Here is a 17850-nt window from a genome sequence, read left to right as displayed (position 1 = left end):
CAAAATAGAACATGATTAAATTGATGACACATTTAAAATTAAAGGGTTCTCTTGGAGAAAGCCAGCTAATTATAAAATTTTAGGGCAGTTAACGTTTTTCACTGTGGCCTGCATTGTCTTCTGTTACCCTCTTCTAAACATATGTGCAGTATTTATTTCACAACTTTCTTCTCAATGACCTTTCAAAATTGTATGATTCCTCATATTCCTGACTAGATGATTCTTTAACATAAGCCTCTGATGTCTGCAGTCATTAAATAGGATTCAGTGTTCCTATCTCAAGGAAGTCAAGTGAAAATTCTCCTTCAAATAAACAATAATGCTTATTTTGTTCACAAGTAGCCCTCTGAAATAAGCAGAATTCAAAAGATTATGGTTTTTTTCCTCAAAAAGAGTGATCAAATCAAATAACAATGTCAGTATTTAGTAACTCACTGATTACCAGTTAGTGACTAGATAGCGCAAGATTTAAAGACTATTATACCCTGAATGCATACTTTTACTAGATTCTCTGATTCTCTCAGTGATTACCTCTGATTTCTTGATCAGAATTTTAGAAAACTTTTGGGATATGTTGGCTTCAGATTTTAAGGTTTGGAAGTAGCTTGTCAGTGCCAAATCGTCTCCATCAATCCCTTACTTCCAAAGGAAAAAATTACACGGCCGGTATGTACTTAACTAGTACTTTTTGTTTGTTTGTTTTCAAAGTCAGAGAAGAAAACAGAGGGGAGAAATCGCTTCATGCTCCTTTCCCCCATTTTGTCAAAGCTGATCAAAAAAGAATATGAAAGATGGAATCCCACATATTTTATTCGCTGGCATCTGCTTCATCAAATCACGAAAGTAGTAATATAATTTACTATGTTCCTTTCTAAATATTAATCTTGCATCTGCACAGAATGACTTAAGATCCTCTGTCCACAGGAGCACCTATCTCACCTCTGTATTGTGTTTAACACAAACTTTTCATTCCCAGTCACATCAGAGAGTAGACCACATACATCGACAAAAATTTCAAAGCCAGAAGAAAGAGAGTAGAGAGCATATTTAGTCTGTCTTCTATCATTTTACAGATGAAGGAGGCCCACGAAGATTTTGCAAGGTCACACAGGTGGCTGGTGGCACATCTGAGATTATAAACCAAGTTCCCCAAATTCCAACCACTTCTCTTGGTTACTTACCCACCTTTTCTCAATATTGGCCGTGTTACAACATACTATAACACTATCTAAGGTACTTTTTATATACTATTTTTCTCATTATTGCTTTTAAAATATGTTGTAATTTAGGCATTTGGTCACATTTGATACCATTGGATTACATAATAGTAACCAATGGAACATGTTAAATTAAAGGAAATGTAAAGTTATTTGTATAGGTGACATACTCACATAGTTCAAAAGTAACAAGGTATTAAAGGGCCTACAGTAAAAGTTTTCCCTCGTATTCCTGCATCTCAATCACCTAGTTATTCCCCCAGAAAGCAACCAGTGTTATCAGGTTTTTTTGTGTACAGTAGTTACCTCAGAGAGGTGTAAAAATTGTAGTATCTTTTATAGACTGTTCGTACCTTCCTTTTTTTTTTTTTTTTTTTCATTTTAGGCTACATCATGGAGACTATTCTCTGTCAATACATAAAGCCCACTTCATTATCTTTTATGGTTGCATTGTGCTCCGTTATAAAGATATGTCATTGTTTATTTAATTAATCCCTATCAGTGTATATTCAGGTTGTTTATTACTTTCAGTTATTACTAGAAGTGCTTCAATAAATAACTTTGTATATTTACATGTGTTAATAAAAATGTAGGGTAGCAGAAAGTAACACAACGTTGTAAATCAACTATACTTCAATAAAATATTTTTTAAAAATGTAAGGTAAATTTCTAAAAGTAGAATGACTTATTTCAGGATTTTTGTAGGTAATGTCCACTTACTGTCCATAGAGTTGTATAGATTTACATTCCCATCCCCATTATATGAGGATGACTATTTTATCATTCCTCCCTAGTAGTATGGCATCAATATTTAGAATGTTTATATCTGAAAGGTGAGATGTGAAAAGCCGTATCTTGGTGTGGTTTTTTTTTTTTTTTTAATTAATAGTTACTTTATTTATTTACTTATTTATTTATTTTTTTTACCTGTGTTGGGTCTTCGTTTCGTGCGAGGGCTTTCTCTAGTTGCAGCAAGCGGGGTCCACTCTCCATCGTGGTGCGGGGGCCACTCTTAATCGCGGTGCGCGGGCCTCTCACTATCGTGGCCTCTCTTGTTGCGGAGCACAGGCTCCAGACGCGCAGGCTCAGTAGTTGTGGCTCACGGGCCTAGTTGCTCCGCGGCACGCGGGATCCTCCCAGACCAGGGCTCGAACCCGTGTCCCCTGCATTGGCAGGCAGATTCTCAACCACTGCGCCACCAGGGAAGCCCTTGGTGTGGTTTTAATTTGCTTTTTTGTATTTATATGCATGAGGTTAGGCATGTTTTTATATGTTTAAGAAACTTGATTTACCTTTTTGGAGATTATTGTACTCTTCTCTTTTGCCTGTTTTCCTATTGAATTTTTCTCTTATTGATTGTAGGAACTCTTTTTTTTTTTGAATTTTAATTATTTATTTTTTTAGCTGCATTGGGTCTTTGTTGCTGCATGCGGGCTTTCTCTAGTTGCGGCGAGCAGGGGCTACTCTTCATTGCTGTGTGTGGGCTTCTCATTGTGGTGGCTTCTCTTGTTGCCGAGCACGGGCTCTAGGCACGCGGGCTTCAGTAGTTGCGGCACACGGGCTCAGTAGTTGTGGCTCGCGGGCTCTAGAGAGCAGGCTCAGTAGTTGTGGCGCACGGGCTTAGTTGCTCCGTGGCATGTGGGATCTTCCCGGACCAGGGCTCGAACCCGTGTCCCCTTGCATTGGCAGGTGGATTCTTAACCACTGCGCCACCAGGGAAGTCCCAGGAACTCTTTATATTTGAGGGAAAGAGCCTTTGTCCATGGTAACAGCTATAAATGTTTCTCTAGTTTGTCTTTTACCTTGTTTATGAAGTAATTTTTGCCACGCCAAATTTATGTTTTCTGTAGTTGAATGTATCCATTTTTTCAAATCACTTTTGTGATTTTTATTATACTTAGACAAGCATCATCCACTCTAAGGTTATTTTTCAAAATTTCCTATGTTTCTCATGGGACTTATATGGATTTATTTGTTTACTTTACTTTTAAATATGATTCATTTGGAACTGATCCTGATTAAGATGTGGGAATGGTTTTAATTTTATTTTTTTCCCCAGTTGGTTCGTGTTTCAACATCTTTTATAAAGTAATCTGTTTTCCCCCATTGCTTTAGGATAGCAGTCGTATCATATGCTATATTCTTACATATTTTCTGTCAGTTTCTTGACTTTCCATCCCATTCCATTGATATATCAATACCTGTAGACATTTGCTAGCAGTGTGTGTTTCAGTCATTAGCTTTAATATATTTTAATATCTAAAGGGCTGATTTCTCCTCACTGTGGAGATACTACATATTTGTTAAATTTCAGTTTTATTGAGACATAATTGACATATAAAACTGTAAAATATTTGAAGTGTACCTCATTGTGATTTGATGTATTTGATCTATTGAAAGTATCCCCCCATCTAGTTAACACATCCATCACGTCACATGTTTATCTTTTTTTTTTTTTTTTGGTGAGAACATTTAAGTTCTACTCTCTTAGCAAATTTCATTTATACAATATAGTGTTATCAGCTATAGTCACCATGTTATTCATTAGATCCTCAGACCTTATTCATCTTACAGCTGTAAGTTTGTACCTTTTACCAACTTCTCCTTATTTCCTCCACCTCCAGCCCCTGGCAGCCACTTTTCTACCTTTTTTTATGAGTTTGACTTTTTTTTTAGATTCTACATATAAGTGATACCATGCAGTATTTGTCTTTCTTGTGATAGATACCACAATTGGTTTTCTGTTTATATTTATATGATAACTTATATAATGTAGATTCATAGACTAACATCCTCTTTTCTCTGATTGCTGACAAATTTCCTTCCCTGTGTGTATAGTGTCAGAAAGTTGGTAAATTCCAAAATCATGAGATATGAGTTCAGCTGAGACTGTGGGTAGGCTTCCCATAATCATCAATTAACGTGCTTTGCTTGACAAGTGAAACTGATGAAAGAGAACATGTTTAGACAAAGATTCTGAAGTGGCAAATGCCCACTGTTCACGTGGACCATGTAGGCAGGTGAACTCTGTGAGTAGAGGGAGGGGCTGTCCTTAACACCCCGTACCACACATGTGGCTTAATTAATGGAGGCTAGATTGATTTCAAAGGTCTAAAGGTTTTTATACCCTGGCTTAAGTGTAGATCCATAATATATAGGAAATAGAACTTTTAGAAGTTAAACCAGTGAGGGAAAGCACACAGTTTTCCTTTTTTCCTGGGCTGACCATAGTTTTATGAAAATGAATTTCTAACTGGCTTTTCTTTGCACTGGGCTTCTTGGCAAGAAGTGAAATCTGTATAATGCATTACCTCTGAGCTTTTTTTTTTAAGGTCTCAAGGACAGACATATGGATAATGGTTTAAAAATATAAATATGCTCTTTCCAGTCATAGAAATCTTCAGACCCAAAGGGTGCTTTTCCCGCTTTCCCAAAAATGTAGGGCTATAGACTCATACTCATAAAACACCAAAACAAAATACATGGTATCTGTCACTAAAAAAAACCAACTGTACTTTTCTTGAGTATTGCAGCCCTGTTATCAGACAGAGTGACTTATAGTCAAATGTAGATGCCAACTTGCTGTGCTACCTTCTAGCCACTGAGCCCTGTAACTAAGCATTTTTGTTTGGTAAAATTACAGAAGAGATGGTGTTTGGTGAGGTATTTTGTTCTATTTTAGTACCTATAGTTCATCTGGGAAAATGGCTGTCACTTGGTTTTCTCACATACTTATCCCATTTGTCCATTTGTGTGTGTGTGTGTGTGCATGCACGCACGCACACATGTAGGGAGAAGTACATACTTACAGTGTCATTGTAGAGACAGTTATGCACCCTACCCCATTGTAGACTTGTTCTGAGCTTGAGCCATCTCTTTATTGAGTCCACACGAGATCTGACACCTTCTGATTTGCGAACACATATATGTTGGCAGTTCAGGATTTATGGAGGCTCTCTTAGGAAAGACCACTGCCAATATATAATTAGTTTGTAAAGCATTTGGTCTAAACAGATCTGCAGCTTTCTTTTACCAAGTGTGCAAATATGAACTAGTTCCATCTTATTAGGATAAGTCTTAAGAGACAGTACTATAAGGACTGTAAATGTAATTTGCATAGTCAAAATTTTCATAAATGGTCTAATTAGTATAGTGATAGATCCTGCATCACATGTCATTCATGAAGATAATGACATTTTTATGAAGCGGAGAATTGTAGAATAATTGCTAAATATTCCTTGATAAAATTAAGTCCATCAAAGGCAAAGATTATTCTTAGTCATCTTTATATTCCCAGTACAGTGTCTGGTATTAAATAAGCACTTACTGCGTATTGAATGAATAAATGACTTTATGAAACTCATTCCTTAGAAAGATTGTTTGAAATAAAGAGATTAAAATGTTTTCTGGAAATAGACAAAATACATGCACACTCATGCTTGCTGCTCCACTTTGATTGAGAAGGAAATTGATTTTGTTCTGTATTTTTAGAAACATGGTCACTTTAAAAATTACTCTCTTCATTTAAAAAAATTACACACATTTTTAATGCCCCATTAGTTTCAGTGTGATTTCTAAATAGCAGTCTCTTGGAGTAAAGAAAAAACAAGATCCTTATTAGCTTGCCTGACAGCTATTGTCCAATGGTTTAAAGAAATAACATGTAATACCTTTTATCCAGTGTGCACACGTGTGTGCATGTGTGTGTGATGTAGAATGATTCAGTGCCACTGAGTCACTTGGTCTATATTAAAGCAGGAACAGAAAACTTTCATTTGCCAGTATATTATTTTTCATTTATTGACTTTTCTCTGTACTGATAATTTTGCTTAAATTACCTAGCAGAAAATGCACATATATGATGCTTAGCTGTGATCCAAATCATAAATAGATCTTATTTAGGAGGCTGTGTGATTCTGTTTGCCTTGTTAGTGATGTAACTACGAATTCACTATTTAAATTCATCTTGCATACCAATCTTCTTGTTGAATAATATTTCCCAATATGAGAATCATAGAAATTTATTAGTTGGGCTTTTGGCCTTAGTACCTTGTTTATAGCTATGCATTTTGAGCTTGTTAATTGGTCCTTTAGTATTCCTTCTCCTCTAGTAATCTTTGAAGTAGGCAAGAGAGGTTCTGAAATCTTTATTGAATGGATGGTTATGGAATCACAGATCGTAGTAGTGGACCACAAAGTCTTCCTCCCCCCACCAGTTTTTAATTCCTTTGTGGAGAGTAGAGATACATGGTGGAAGGGAACATTTTAGAGTATTACAACTGAATTAGCTATGGCCAGAAGAAGAAATCAAACAAAGAGAATTTAGGAACAAATTGTAGAATGCCACCGGGCTGATACTGTATCTGAGATGCTCCGTTCAAAATGAAACATGCTTATACTTATATTGCCATAATGATTAACTGCTTTTAAAAGTACCCCCATTCATACCCATACCATTTAGGTTACAATTCTGTATTAAACTCATAGTTCCCAGTTACTTTTTAAAAACTAATTGTGGCTAAATGTTAAGACTTTCTCAAATGTAGAGGGTTTGAATTTTGGAGCTGGCAGGGAACCTATGGCTCAGACAGTTGAGTGACTTCTCCAATTTTGTACCAGAGACAAGTCTAGGGCTTTGGTTTTCTGCTTACCTGAATAGTGCTTTTTCCACCACTCTGTTGTAGACAGCCATTTTTTTTTTTTAAATTGTGATCCTAGAGCATTTGATCCCAGGATGATTCTTTTAATTTGATGTGTAATCCCAGACCATTTTAAAATTTTGATATAAACTGTGGCCTGTGGGCCAAATCGAGCCTCCCTCCTGTTTTTATACATCAAGTTTTACTGGAACATAGTCACACCCATTTGTTTATGTGCTGTCTATGGTGCTACAGTGGCAGAATGAGTAGTTACAACAGAGATTGTATGACCCGCAAAGCCAAAGATATTTATTACCTGGACCTTTAGAGAAGTTTTCTAGCCCTTAGTATAAGGTCCGGGTGAATAAATTAGCTTTAAAAATTAACATGATCAATTTGCAATAAATTGGGAGTAAAATATGCTTTCTGAAAAAGCTAAAGGGGTGAGCATGTTGTTGAGAAATACGAATGATCTATCATAAAAGACTGCAAAGCCTACCTGCATTAAAGATGAAATAGAACCAGGTTTCTAGGGAATCTCTATGCTCTGGAGATTCTAGTTGCCAGAATGAAACCTGTGACTTAAACAGAACTGACTCAAGATGGAAATGTCCCAGACTGTCATTTATGTTGTGCTAACCCTGATGGAACTTGAACACTCACCAAATGTCCTTCTTGGCAGGTGGAGTGGATCCAACAGCAAGTGGTAAAAAAACGGACCAAGAGGGATTATGACTTTAGCCACGCCCAGTCCACTTACTTCAATGATCCCAAGTGGCCAAGCATGTGGTATATGGTGAGTCTGCCTGGCCTGGGGCCACGGCGTTCTGTTCTGTGTTGTGCAGGGATTGTCTGTTAGGACCGGGAGGACACAGAAACAGTGACCAGGGACTCTTTCCTGTTTCAAGATGGAGATTGATGGCCTGTGATGGTGTCTGGATCTTTTTTTGAACTTAGCTCTCTGGTTCTAAGGAGAAAGAAGGGAGTTCTGATTCTGAAGGTATTTCTGTTTGAGATCTTACTCTGGGTAGTAGCTTGGTAAGTTTGGGCGAGAAGATAGAAAAATATGCTAAGGGCAGACACCCTGAGACCTAGCAATAGTTGTGTTCACCTCTGGTACTCATCTACTCCACCCTGAAACCAGCCTGGTTAATGGTACTGGGTCTTGGAAATTATTGAGATGACTTTGCAAGTAGGTAACAGATTCCTGACTTTAGTTGTCTAAATGTGCCTTCTCACTTTGGGTAACAATTTTTAAAACTAGACCAGGAAAAAAGCAGTTGAAAAGTATTTGACTTGTAGCTAGTTCATTGGTTCAAGCAAAAACTTTCAGTGAGGGAAATTTAACATATTGGGAAGAGTGATCTAGAAATTCACTTGATGCCGCCTCCTTTGAAAATATATTGACACTTCTGTAGTCTTAGGGTTTTATATTCATGATCCCTGAGAAATTGATTAGAATATGTTACTTAATCATGAAATTCATATGTTACCAATTTGCTCTATAATCTGCAAAAGACCTTAACTTTTCTCTTTTTTGAAAATCTTTATTGCAAATTGTTGCCAGAGTTATCTCCTCCAATCTACCTTGTTTTTTGCACTCCCTGACCCTGCTTCTCTACAAATCCACTGCATTCCACATACTTGTCTGATGCTTTTCTGCCTCCTTGCATTTCATTCCTTCTGCCCAGAGTGGTCTTTTGCCCTTCCCCACATCCTCGGTTCAGGATAGTCCGTCCCTCAGAGCCCACACCCAAGGCTGACTGTTTCATGTCTCCCATGTCCTCACCTGTCCGTGTTTGTCCTTCCTCTGCTCTCCTGGGCCCTCTATCTCTGCCACTCCTGACATCCTTCCCTTGGCACTTTGTTTCATAGTTGTTGTATTTTTAAATCTCCTCTGTTACTTTGGGCAGGGGGTCACTTATATCCTCCCATCTGAGAATCTAACCTAGCACCTAGCAACACTAAGAATTTGTGTTTATTTGGAGATGGGTGAATGTAGCTGGCGTTTCTCCCAGTTTCCCTTTTCTTAGTCTTACCTGGAAGTGGAAGGTTGTGGAAAGATTTTGGACCCCAAACAGAATTTTACACAGAAAACTCTTTCATGCATAAGGAAAAAATAAGGAGCCATAAAGCTAAGTTCAAAGGGAGGTGGGACTCTAAACAGCATTTGAGTAGAAATCACCTGAGGGGACAGTAAGACACTTGACAGCTTATTAGCTCCAAGACCAAGAAAGAGTGAACCACAAGGGAAGGCATTAGAGGGAGTGTTGGCAGGAGCTAAGGAGCTTTGTCTGTGCTGACAAGATGATAAGGATGTAATGGGATTAAGAGATAGGATGCAAGCAAAATCCCCCTACACCCCTGTTTATAAGGCTGGGGAGAGTGAGCCCCTCTTTGCCTTACATTTCTTTTTGCAAGAAAGAACCAAATTGCCGTCTGCACGTGTCCCACTGGACAGTGGAAGTGTACAGCAGCTTTCCCCTACCCTCTCACCACTCCAGCAGGGCAGGTTGGGCTGTCGTAGGAGCCATGGCCAAGGTGACGCCAAAGGTCTCAGTGCTTATAGAGTGAGATACCCTCACTCCCAGGAACCACTGCCATTTCTTTGGAAATTCTCTTTTGATGTAAGGAAAGGTTGAGAGGGAAGAGCTTTTGTTTGGCCATTTAAAATATTGGATGTTTTTCAACACATATTTGATGGTAATAATTCAAATAGGTAACATTCTTTGAGCACTTACCACATGCCAGGCAATGTGCTCATACTTTATTTGTGCTAATATTTTTCTAATGTAGTGTGAACAAAAGTGTGCATTAATATTGGCCCGGTGTTATAAGAGTGAGAAATCTGAGGCTCATAAAATTTAGGCCACTTGCCTAAGATCACCCAGCCTGAGAGTGATGGAGCAGAGATGCCGAACCAGGCAGACTGATGGGAGTCCAGGGGATTAAAGTGGCATCCTATCCCCATCCTTCTACTATTTACAAGCACCGTCATAAGGAAGGCACTACTGCATCCCTCCAGGAACTTCTAATCTATCCATGGAGAAATAGCTGAAATACAAGGCAGAATGGTGGGTGCCATGTAGGATGGACAAAGTATCTTAGGGACAACCAAAATACTTCAAAACTTCCTATTACATACATACTGTTCCCTTAATGAAAGGGGTGGGAAATAGGTTACACACCATATGTTTATCTGTCAGGAGTGGTGACAGAATAGGAGCCAGAACTTCAAATCTGCAAACATGGATTCAAATCCCCATTATTTCGCTTACTACGCCCACGATTGAATCAGTTAAACTCTCGTCAGCTATAAAATAAGAGTATCTAGCTCTTACGTATGAGTTAGCTATTGCTGCATAATAAATTACAGAGCTCAGGTTTTAAGACAGTGATCTCCTGGGTTCTGTGGGTCAGGCATTCAGACAGGGCCCAGTGGTGGCGACTTCTCTGTTCTGTGATGTCTGGGGCTTCAGTCGGAAGACTCAAAGGTATGACTAGAGCTGGAGGGTCCACTTCTGAGGTGGCCTAGTCACGTGGCGGGTTCCTCGCCACGTGGGCCTCACCGTGGGGCTGCTGGAGTGTCCACTTGGCTCCATGGCTCCGTCTTCCCCCAGCGCAAGTGATTCAAGAGGTTGCGTCAGAAGCGGTGACGTCTTTTATGATCTAACCTCAGAAGTCACAGTTACTTCTGTAATTTTCTCTTGGCCACATGTATGAACTCTGATTCAGCGTGTGAGGGAACTACACAAGCATGCGTATACTACTAGGAGGGGAGGATGGTTGGGAAACTGGTTACCATAATGAAATGAAATACTGCACAGGAAGCCTTTAGCACACTGCCTGACACTAGAAAACTCTCAATAAATTATAATTGTGATTATTCTTCTCTTTTTAATTACAATACATGCTGTTTTCTTTTTATCTGTTGTCTTAATTGCTACTAGTTGAAGGGGGGTGTGATCACATGTGCAGTGGGCATCCTTCAGAGCGCTCTGGTGACGTGTCAGTGACACAGTTGGGGAAGGTGCTGATTTCCTTCTTCCTTTTTCTGAGCCCTTGGCCCTGCTGCAGTGTTTCTGAGGGCTGCTTGGTGAGCCTCCATAGGGTCCTACCTTCAGCTCGTTAGCCTAGGCCTGGTCCTGTCAGTCTATATTTATCACAGGAGAACAGAGATTAAAGAATGGCATGAAGTGTGCCTGAGTGTCTCTTTTAATTAATTTAAAAGCCTTGCCCCTGTCACTCCTCCCTTTGGAAACCGGTATGTGAAACCATTATGTCTAGCCTTGAGGCTTGGGCAGTATATTCAAGGAAAGGTACATATTCAAGAGTTTGTTATGGAGATGACAGCTGTCTAATTACTCCTCTGACCTGAAACACTGTGCTTAGGCTTCCAGGAGTTGGGAGGGTCTAGGCGTAGAAACAGAGCTCGCTTCTCATTGCACTGACAGACGTCAGCATCTCCTCTTTGTCAGCATGGTGGCAAGCACTGAGGATTTAGGAAGACATGATTCGTGCTTCCTAAGAAGATCAGTAACGCAGGAGAGGAATATATAAGTGCCAATGAAAGTTTGCTGGGCCAACGACTCCTCCCTAAACGTTTTTCTGGGATCATGTGCATACACCCAGCTCCATGGGCTTTGGGTTGTAATTTTTGCTTGTAGATTTGCTTCTTCCATTAAAACGTCCTGAGTAGATTTTAATGGATATCCAAGCTTGGGTCCCACTATCAGAGATTGTTATTTTTGGTATAGAGGAGGGCTTAGGCAGTAGGATTTCATCAGAATTCCCTGGTGATTCTAGTATGCAGCCAGGAGTCCTGAGTTATTCACTGCCCGTGTCTGTGGTAAATGCTAATCAAATAATAGATGAGTAAACTGGACATCTATGATCATGTAGAGAAAATAATTGCTCATGTTTATTGAGTCTTTGTCAAACATTTTGCCAAACTTTCACATGTATAATATTATCTTATTGCCAGCGTTCCAGTGAGCTGGGAACTATTATTGTCTTCATTGTACACTGAGGAATAAAGCAGAGACAAGTTAAGTAACTTGCCCAAAGTCACACTCTTTACCAGGGGCAGATCCTGGTATTCAAACCTAGTCACTCTGACTCCAGAGGCTAGAATTCCAACTTCCGAGTCCCTGGACCTCGTACTCTCTGGCATCAGAATCACCTGGAGGGATTGCTGCCCACCCCTCTCACGCCCCCCAGCGGAGATTTGGGAATTTGCATTTCTAACAAGTTCCCAGTTCAGCTGTTGCTGTTTGACTCTCAGGACTGCGTTGAGATCTCCGTGCTCTATCATATTTTCAACAGGTTTATGTGAACACAGCTGGCCTCCATCTTCCCATTATCAGTTGGAGGAAGAAGAGCTTTTTAAAAACTTATGAGACACTTTAAAGTGCACTTGGTCGATTTAATTTGTTTCTCTTGATCTTATACCTTTTTCTTACAAAATTTTCTATTTGGGAAGCTGGCAGCTTTAATATAAGAAAATATTTTCACTTTACTTGCACTGATTGAGAAATATCCTTGGCTTATATAGTCTTTCAAGATGTTCCACAGACAAAAGATATCTGATAGGAAAGGTTGTGAAGATTCGGCCAAGTCTTTGGGAACTCAGTGTAATAGACATGGTTTTAATGTACCCAGCTGGTATAATGGACCATTTTGACCCCCTGAAGAAAATGCAGTTTGACTCTAGAGATAGCAAGGCTAAGTAAGATGCCTCCTCAAGGGTCTGGGAATGCCAATTGAGCAAATTCAGGGAGTTAAATTTTTTTAAATTGTTACAAAATATTTAAGACATACAAAAATTTGAAAGAATACCACAAATGCAGGTCCACCCACCCCCAATCTAAGGAATAGAACATTATGTATACAGTTGAAACCCCTTGTGAATCCTGTCCTAACAGTGTCCCTTCATCCCTTACAGAGTTATGGCAGATGCTGCATTTGAAATACAGAGTGGGGGGGAGGGAGTTCCCCTTTGTTGGCAGGATGTTTCTCTTTGTGGGAGGGATTATTCAATTTATAGTAGATTTTATATTTTCTGAAGTCATCCCGAAACACATTCATACATGAAATTTGTACTCAGGCTCTTGACAAAGAGTCCCAAGAAGGCAAACTGGAAATGAAACTTGGAGGAAAATATAAGTTTAATAGAATAGCTCTTTTATTCCTTTAGTCATGTAAATATTTTATTGCCTTAGGAACGTGTTATAGCATTGTACAGTATTTCTTGTCTAACTGTTAAGAACTAATACTGATTTTGGAGAAGCCCATAGTACAGAACTTAAAAAATTTTTTTCTCCTGCCTTATGGAAGGCAAGCTCAATTCCAAAGAGGAAAGCAAAGAAGGCCTTGTGCAGTCTTGCTATTTGATTCTCAGACTGTAGTAGTGAGTATGACTAGTATTCTTTTTTTTTTTAAAAAGAATTCCTTTATTTTTATTATTTATTTATTTATTTATGGCAGTGTTGTGTCTTCGTTTCTGTGCGAGGGCTTTCTCTAGTTGCGGCAAGCGGGGGCCACTCTTCATCGCGGTGCACGGCCCTCTCACTATCGCGGCCTCTCTTGTTGCGGAGCACAAGCTCCAGACGCACAGGCTCAGTAGTTGTGGCTCACGGGCCTAGTTGCTCCGCGGCATGTGGGATCTTCCCAAACCAGGGCTCGAACCCGTGTCCCCTGCATTAGCAGGCAGATTCTCAACCACTGCGCCGCCAGGGAAGCCCATGACTAGTATTCTTAACACAGAATTTTTTTAATGAATATTGGGTGGCCTGCTTACTATGCATTTTTTAAAGCCAGGTTTTAACAAATGGGCTCACTTTTTGTTGCACTACCTCAAATTTCATGAAAGCTCTCTGGGTGGTTTCTTTGAGGAAAAAAAATCATATTTGTCGATCAGCAGAGTGAAAATTAGCTGAGTTCGGCTATGCGTGTGAGGTATATCTGCCAAAAACTATGAACTAGCTAGGATAGTAATTGTGAAAAATGATTGTAAGCCACATGGTTCTTTCTCAGCCAACTGGATGGTATTCAGTTCTCCAAGAGTGTGAGGCATTGCTGTTTCTGTGGTTGGCACACATTTTCCTAATGACTTACTGTCATTTGACTCTAATAAAATCTGGTGGAGTTTGTGGCATTATTGTCCTGGCAGCTTGGAAATCATCCTTTTACAACACCCCATTTAGCTGTTTTAATTGAAAATGCAACATGGCGTAAATCTGCAACCATGTGGCCCGTCTTGACGTAAGTAGGAGGGCTTCTGAGAAAGGATGGACTCCAGCCAGGCAGCAAGTGATTTCCTGGTAGGAACTACTGGGGGTTGAGATGTGGTTTTGGTGGACCAGTGTTTGCTTCGAACTAGCTCTGTGTCCTGTGGAAAGGTATTTTAGCTCTCTCAACCTTAGCTCATCTGAAAAAATGAGGAATCTGGACTAGATGCTTTCTTGAGTTCATTCCTGCTTGAACCTCCTCTAGGTCCACATGGCAAGTTGAACTGGAGAGTGCGTCTTAGACAGACACATACCACCAGTAGGCCCAGGTCTTGATTTCCAGCTCAGACCCACCCCATGAGTTCCTGACTGTTGTATCCCATGCTTTTGTTTCATTACTACTTCAATTTCAGTGTGTCCCCTTGTTGGGGGTCCCCAAGGCCACCCCCAGATTTGGTGATTCACTGGGAGGAGTCACATGATTCAGCATAGAGTCATACAGCTATGATTTATTTCAGTGAAAGGATACAGTGCGAAACCAGCAAAATGAAAAGCCACATGGGGTGAAGTCCAGGGGAAACCAAGCTGAAGCTTCCAAGAGACTTCTCTCAGTGGAGTCACACAGAAAGCACTTAATTCCTCCAGCATGAATTGTGACAACATATGTGAAGTGTTGTCTACCAGGGAGCTCGTGAGGGACTTGGTGCTCAGGGTTTTTACTGGGGGTTGGTTGTGTAGGTACCCGGTGCCTTCCATGTACCCGAATTCCATACTCTCAGAGGCGTTCAGCACAAACCGTATTGTTTGTGTAACCAGTTTAGACACAGTGAGACATACTTATGAAGAAATGGTGAGATCCCTCCCCAAACCCAAGTTCCCAGATGCCCGCCAAGTGTATCTGGGGAGCCGAATGCATGAGTGCCTGAGTTGGAATAATGCTCCTCCTTTATTAAAACTTTGTGTTCACTGAGTGAATAAATTAACACCAAAGAAAAATACTCATAAGTGATAATTCCAAGAAAAAGCAAACTTGAATCCTAAGTGTAAGTCCATATTTGTTTCACAGCCTGGAAAATCCCAACTGAATGAAAGTTCCTGTGAGGCAAATGTTTATTCATGTATGCATTCATTCATTCATTCATTCATTCATATTTAGCAGAGATTTATTTTTTCCCAGTACTTTCAATGTCTTTGACACCAAGGATAAAATAGTAAAAGGTGCTTTCTTTTTTATTTTATTTTATTTTATTTTTTTACATCTTTATTAGAGTATAATTGCTTTACAATGGTGTGTTAGTTTCTGCTTTATAACAAAGTGAATCAGTTATACATATACATATGTCCCCATATCTCTTCCCTCTTGCGTCTCCCTCCCTCCCACCCTCCCTATCCCACCCCTCTAGGTGGTCACAAACCACCGAGCTGATCTCCCTGTGCTATGCGGCTGCTTCCCACTACCTATCTATTTTACATTTGGTGGTATATATAAGTCCATGTCACTCTCTTACTTTGTCCCAGCTTACCCTTCCCCCTCCCCGTGTGCTCAAGTCCATTCTCTACGTCTGCGTCTTTATTCCTGTCCTGCCCCTAGGTTCTTCAGAACCACTTTTTTTTTTTTTTTTTTTTTAGATTCCATATATATGTGTTAGCATACGGTATTTGTTTTTCTTTTTCTGACTTACTTCACTCTGTATGACAGACTCTAGGTCCATCCACCTCACTACAAATAACTCAATTTCGTTTCTTTTTATGGTTGAGTAATATTCCATTGTATATATGTGCCACATCTTCTTTATCCATTCATCTGTTGATGGACACTTAGGTTGCTTCCATGTCCTGGCTATTGTAAATAGAGCTGCAGTGAACATTCTGGTACATGACTCTTTTTGAATTATGGTTTTCTCAGGGTATATGCCCAGTAGTGGGATTGCTGGGTCGTATGGTAGTTCTATTTGTAGTTTTTTAAGGAACCTCCATACTGTTCTCCATAGTGGCTGTATCAATTTACATTCCGTAAACGGTGCTTTCTTTAATGAAGAGTAAGTGGAGCATTTTATGGGCAGAGGTTAGGGTAGTTATAGGCAGTTTGTCTGCTCAGTTGGTGGTAGTCCACTGAGGGTACCAGTAGCAGAACCCTAATTGGAACTTGCTGATCAACTCACGATGATTGTGATGACTTCATGTGATTTCATTACCCCATGTGATGTTTGTGATGGAAGTCAGTATATTAGAGGTATTAAGTTAACCTATAATTAACTAGTCAAAGTTCTTCTAAAAGAGACCAGTAAAAAATCACTTCAGATAATATTCATTTCTGCCTGGTGCAAATTATTACAACCTTTATTAATTTCCTTGAGCAAGACATAACTTATTCCATACTGGTAGTTTATCTTCTCAGCTTTACTTTCAAAGAGTAAAAATATGTCTGTAGTCTGGCCCTTTGGGCCTGACTCTAACATGATGAAGGGTCTGTTAACATAAAGTTGTTTTCATCAAGATTTTAGTGATTTTTCTTTAATTAGTAACGCATTTTCTGCTGGAGAGCAGATAGCATTGACCATTGAACTCGCTTAATCTGTGGTTGTCTTCTTAACATGTTGATTCAAGTTCTTTTATCAAAGTTTCTCTGAATTCCTCATTTCTTATTTACTTTTCACCCAGTATTGGGATTAGTTCTAGTGATCAAGGCACATTTTTGGTTGATTTTAACATATTTCTTTGCCAATGAGTAGGGTTCTCTTAGTAAGTACTCCATAAATGTTTATGGATATGAAGTGAGGAGAGAGTTGGTCATCGAGACCAAATTCACAGAACTGAGTTTGGCTTTTCCTGAAAGGTGACGGTGCCTTCAAGTGTCCTGTGTTGAGAACTCAATTCTAAAGTTATCTGAGAGGAAGGTGTCTGGAATGCTGTTTTTTCCTTAATTTTGGTTGGCAGTGAACTTGGCTGGGAAGTTAATGGAGTAAGAGAAATAATTCTTAGCAATCCAGTGATGAGAAGAATCAGAAAGAAGAAAATGCCTAAATTGCCCGGGGAGGAGAAAGTAATAATCATCTTCAAATAGGATACACATGCACTTCAATGTGATTTTTCCAGTTTCTCAGATGTTAAAAAAAAAAAAAAAAAAAAAAAAAAAAAAATCCTTGGTAGACTATCTCAGCCTTGGGTTTGGAATTCTAGGCTAGCGATAGGTAATCTAATATGCAGATGGTATGGGCACCAAGAGCTGCTCCATACCAGATGAAATCAAATTATACTGAGGCAAGTAGAATAAAACTATAAATTCCAGAAATAGGATTTGATTACTTAATTGCATAGGTCAGAATCAAATTGCGTTCATAATGCAAAGATGCTATTCTTTATGGTAGACGATGTGGACAAAGTACAAAATGCATTTACTGATTTTTCTTTCCTTGATTAAAAGGAGGAGAACCCGATAAGAAACCTAATTTCTTCCTTTATGCTAGGAAAAAAAGAAAAACTAGTCAGTTTACATGGTGTCTATTCAAATATTTGGTACAAAACTTACAGAATAATCTTAAAGACTACTTGGAAGAAATGTAGCTTTGTGGGGCTTTCTTTTCTGTTTTAGTTTTCTGGTGAGGTGAATTGCATGTCTTGTAAAAAGCCTACCAGGATAGAAGTTCTGATCCAGACGTACCGAATTAGCATGTCTGAAGCAAAGAAAAGAAAATTATGCCCAGGTAGCATAGGACTGTGTTCTCCTAATGATCTCTTTGCGTGGTTTCCTGAAATTTAGTTAAA

General features: G+C 39.3%; 1 protein-coding gene across 3 annotated transcripts in view; it reads left to right on the top strand.

Annotated features, from left to right (window-relative positions):
* Positions 1 to 17850, top strand: part of PCSK5 (proprotein convertase subtilisin/kexin type 5) — a 457855-nt gene that overhangs the window by 74305 nt on the left and 365700 nt on the right. For all 3 annotated transcript variants that reach the window (XM_082470900.1, XM_082470899.1, XM_082470898.1), the window contains exon 3: positions 7539 to 7652. In XM_082470900.1, the coding sequence (XP_082327026.1) occupies positions 7539 to 7652 (114 nt within the window). The remainder of the gene's footprint in view (positions 1 to 7538; positions 7653 to 17850) is intronic.

This window comes from Balaenoptera physalus (genome assembly GCF_965194825.1).
Source record: "Balaenoptera physalus genome assembly, chromosome: 7".
In the NCBI taxonomy this organism is placed as follows: Eukaryota; Metazoa; Chordata; class Mammalia; order Artiodactyla; family Balaenopteridae; genus Balaenoptera; species Balaenoptera physalus.
This window is presented reverse-complemented; position numbering and strand designations above follow the sequence as displayed.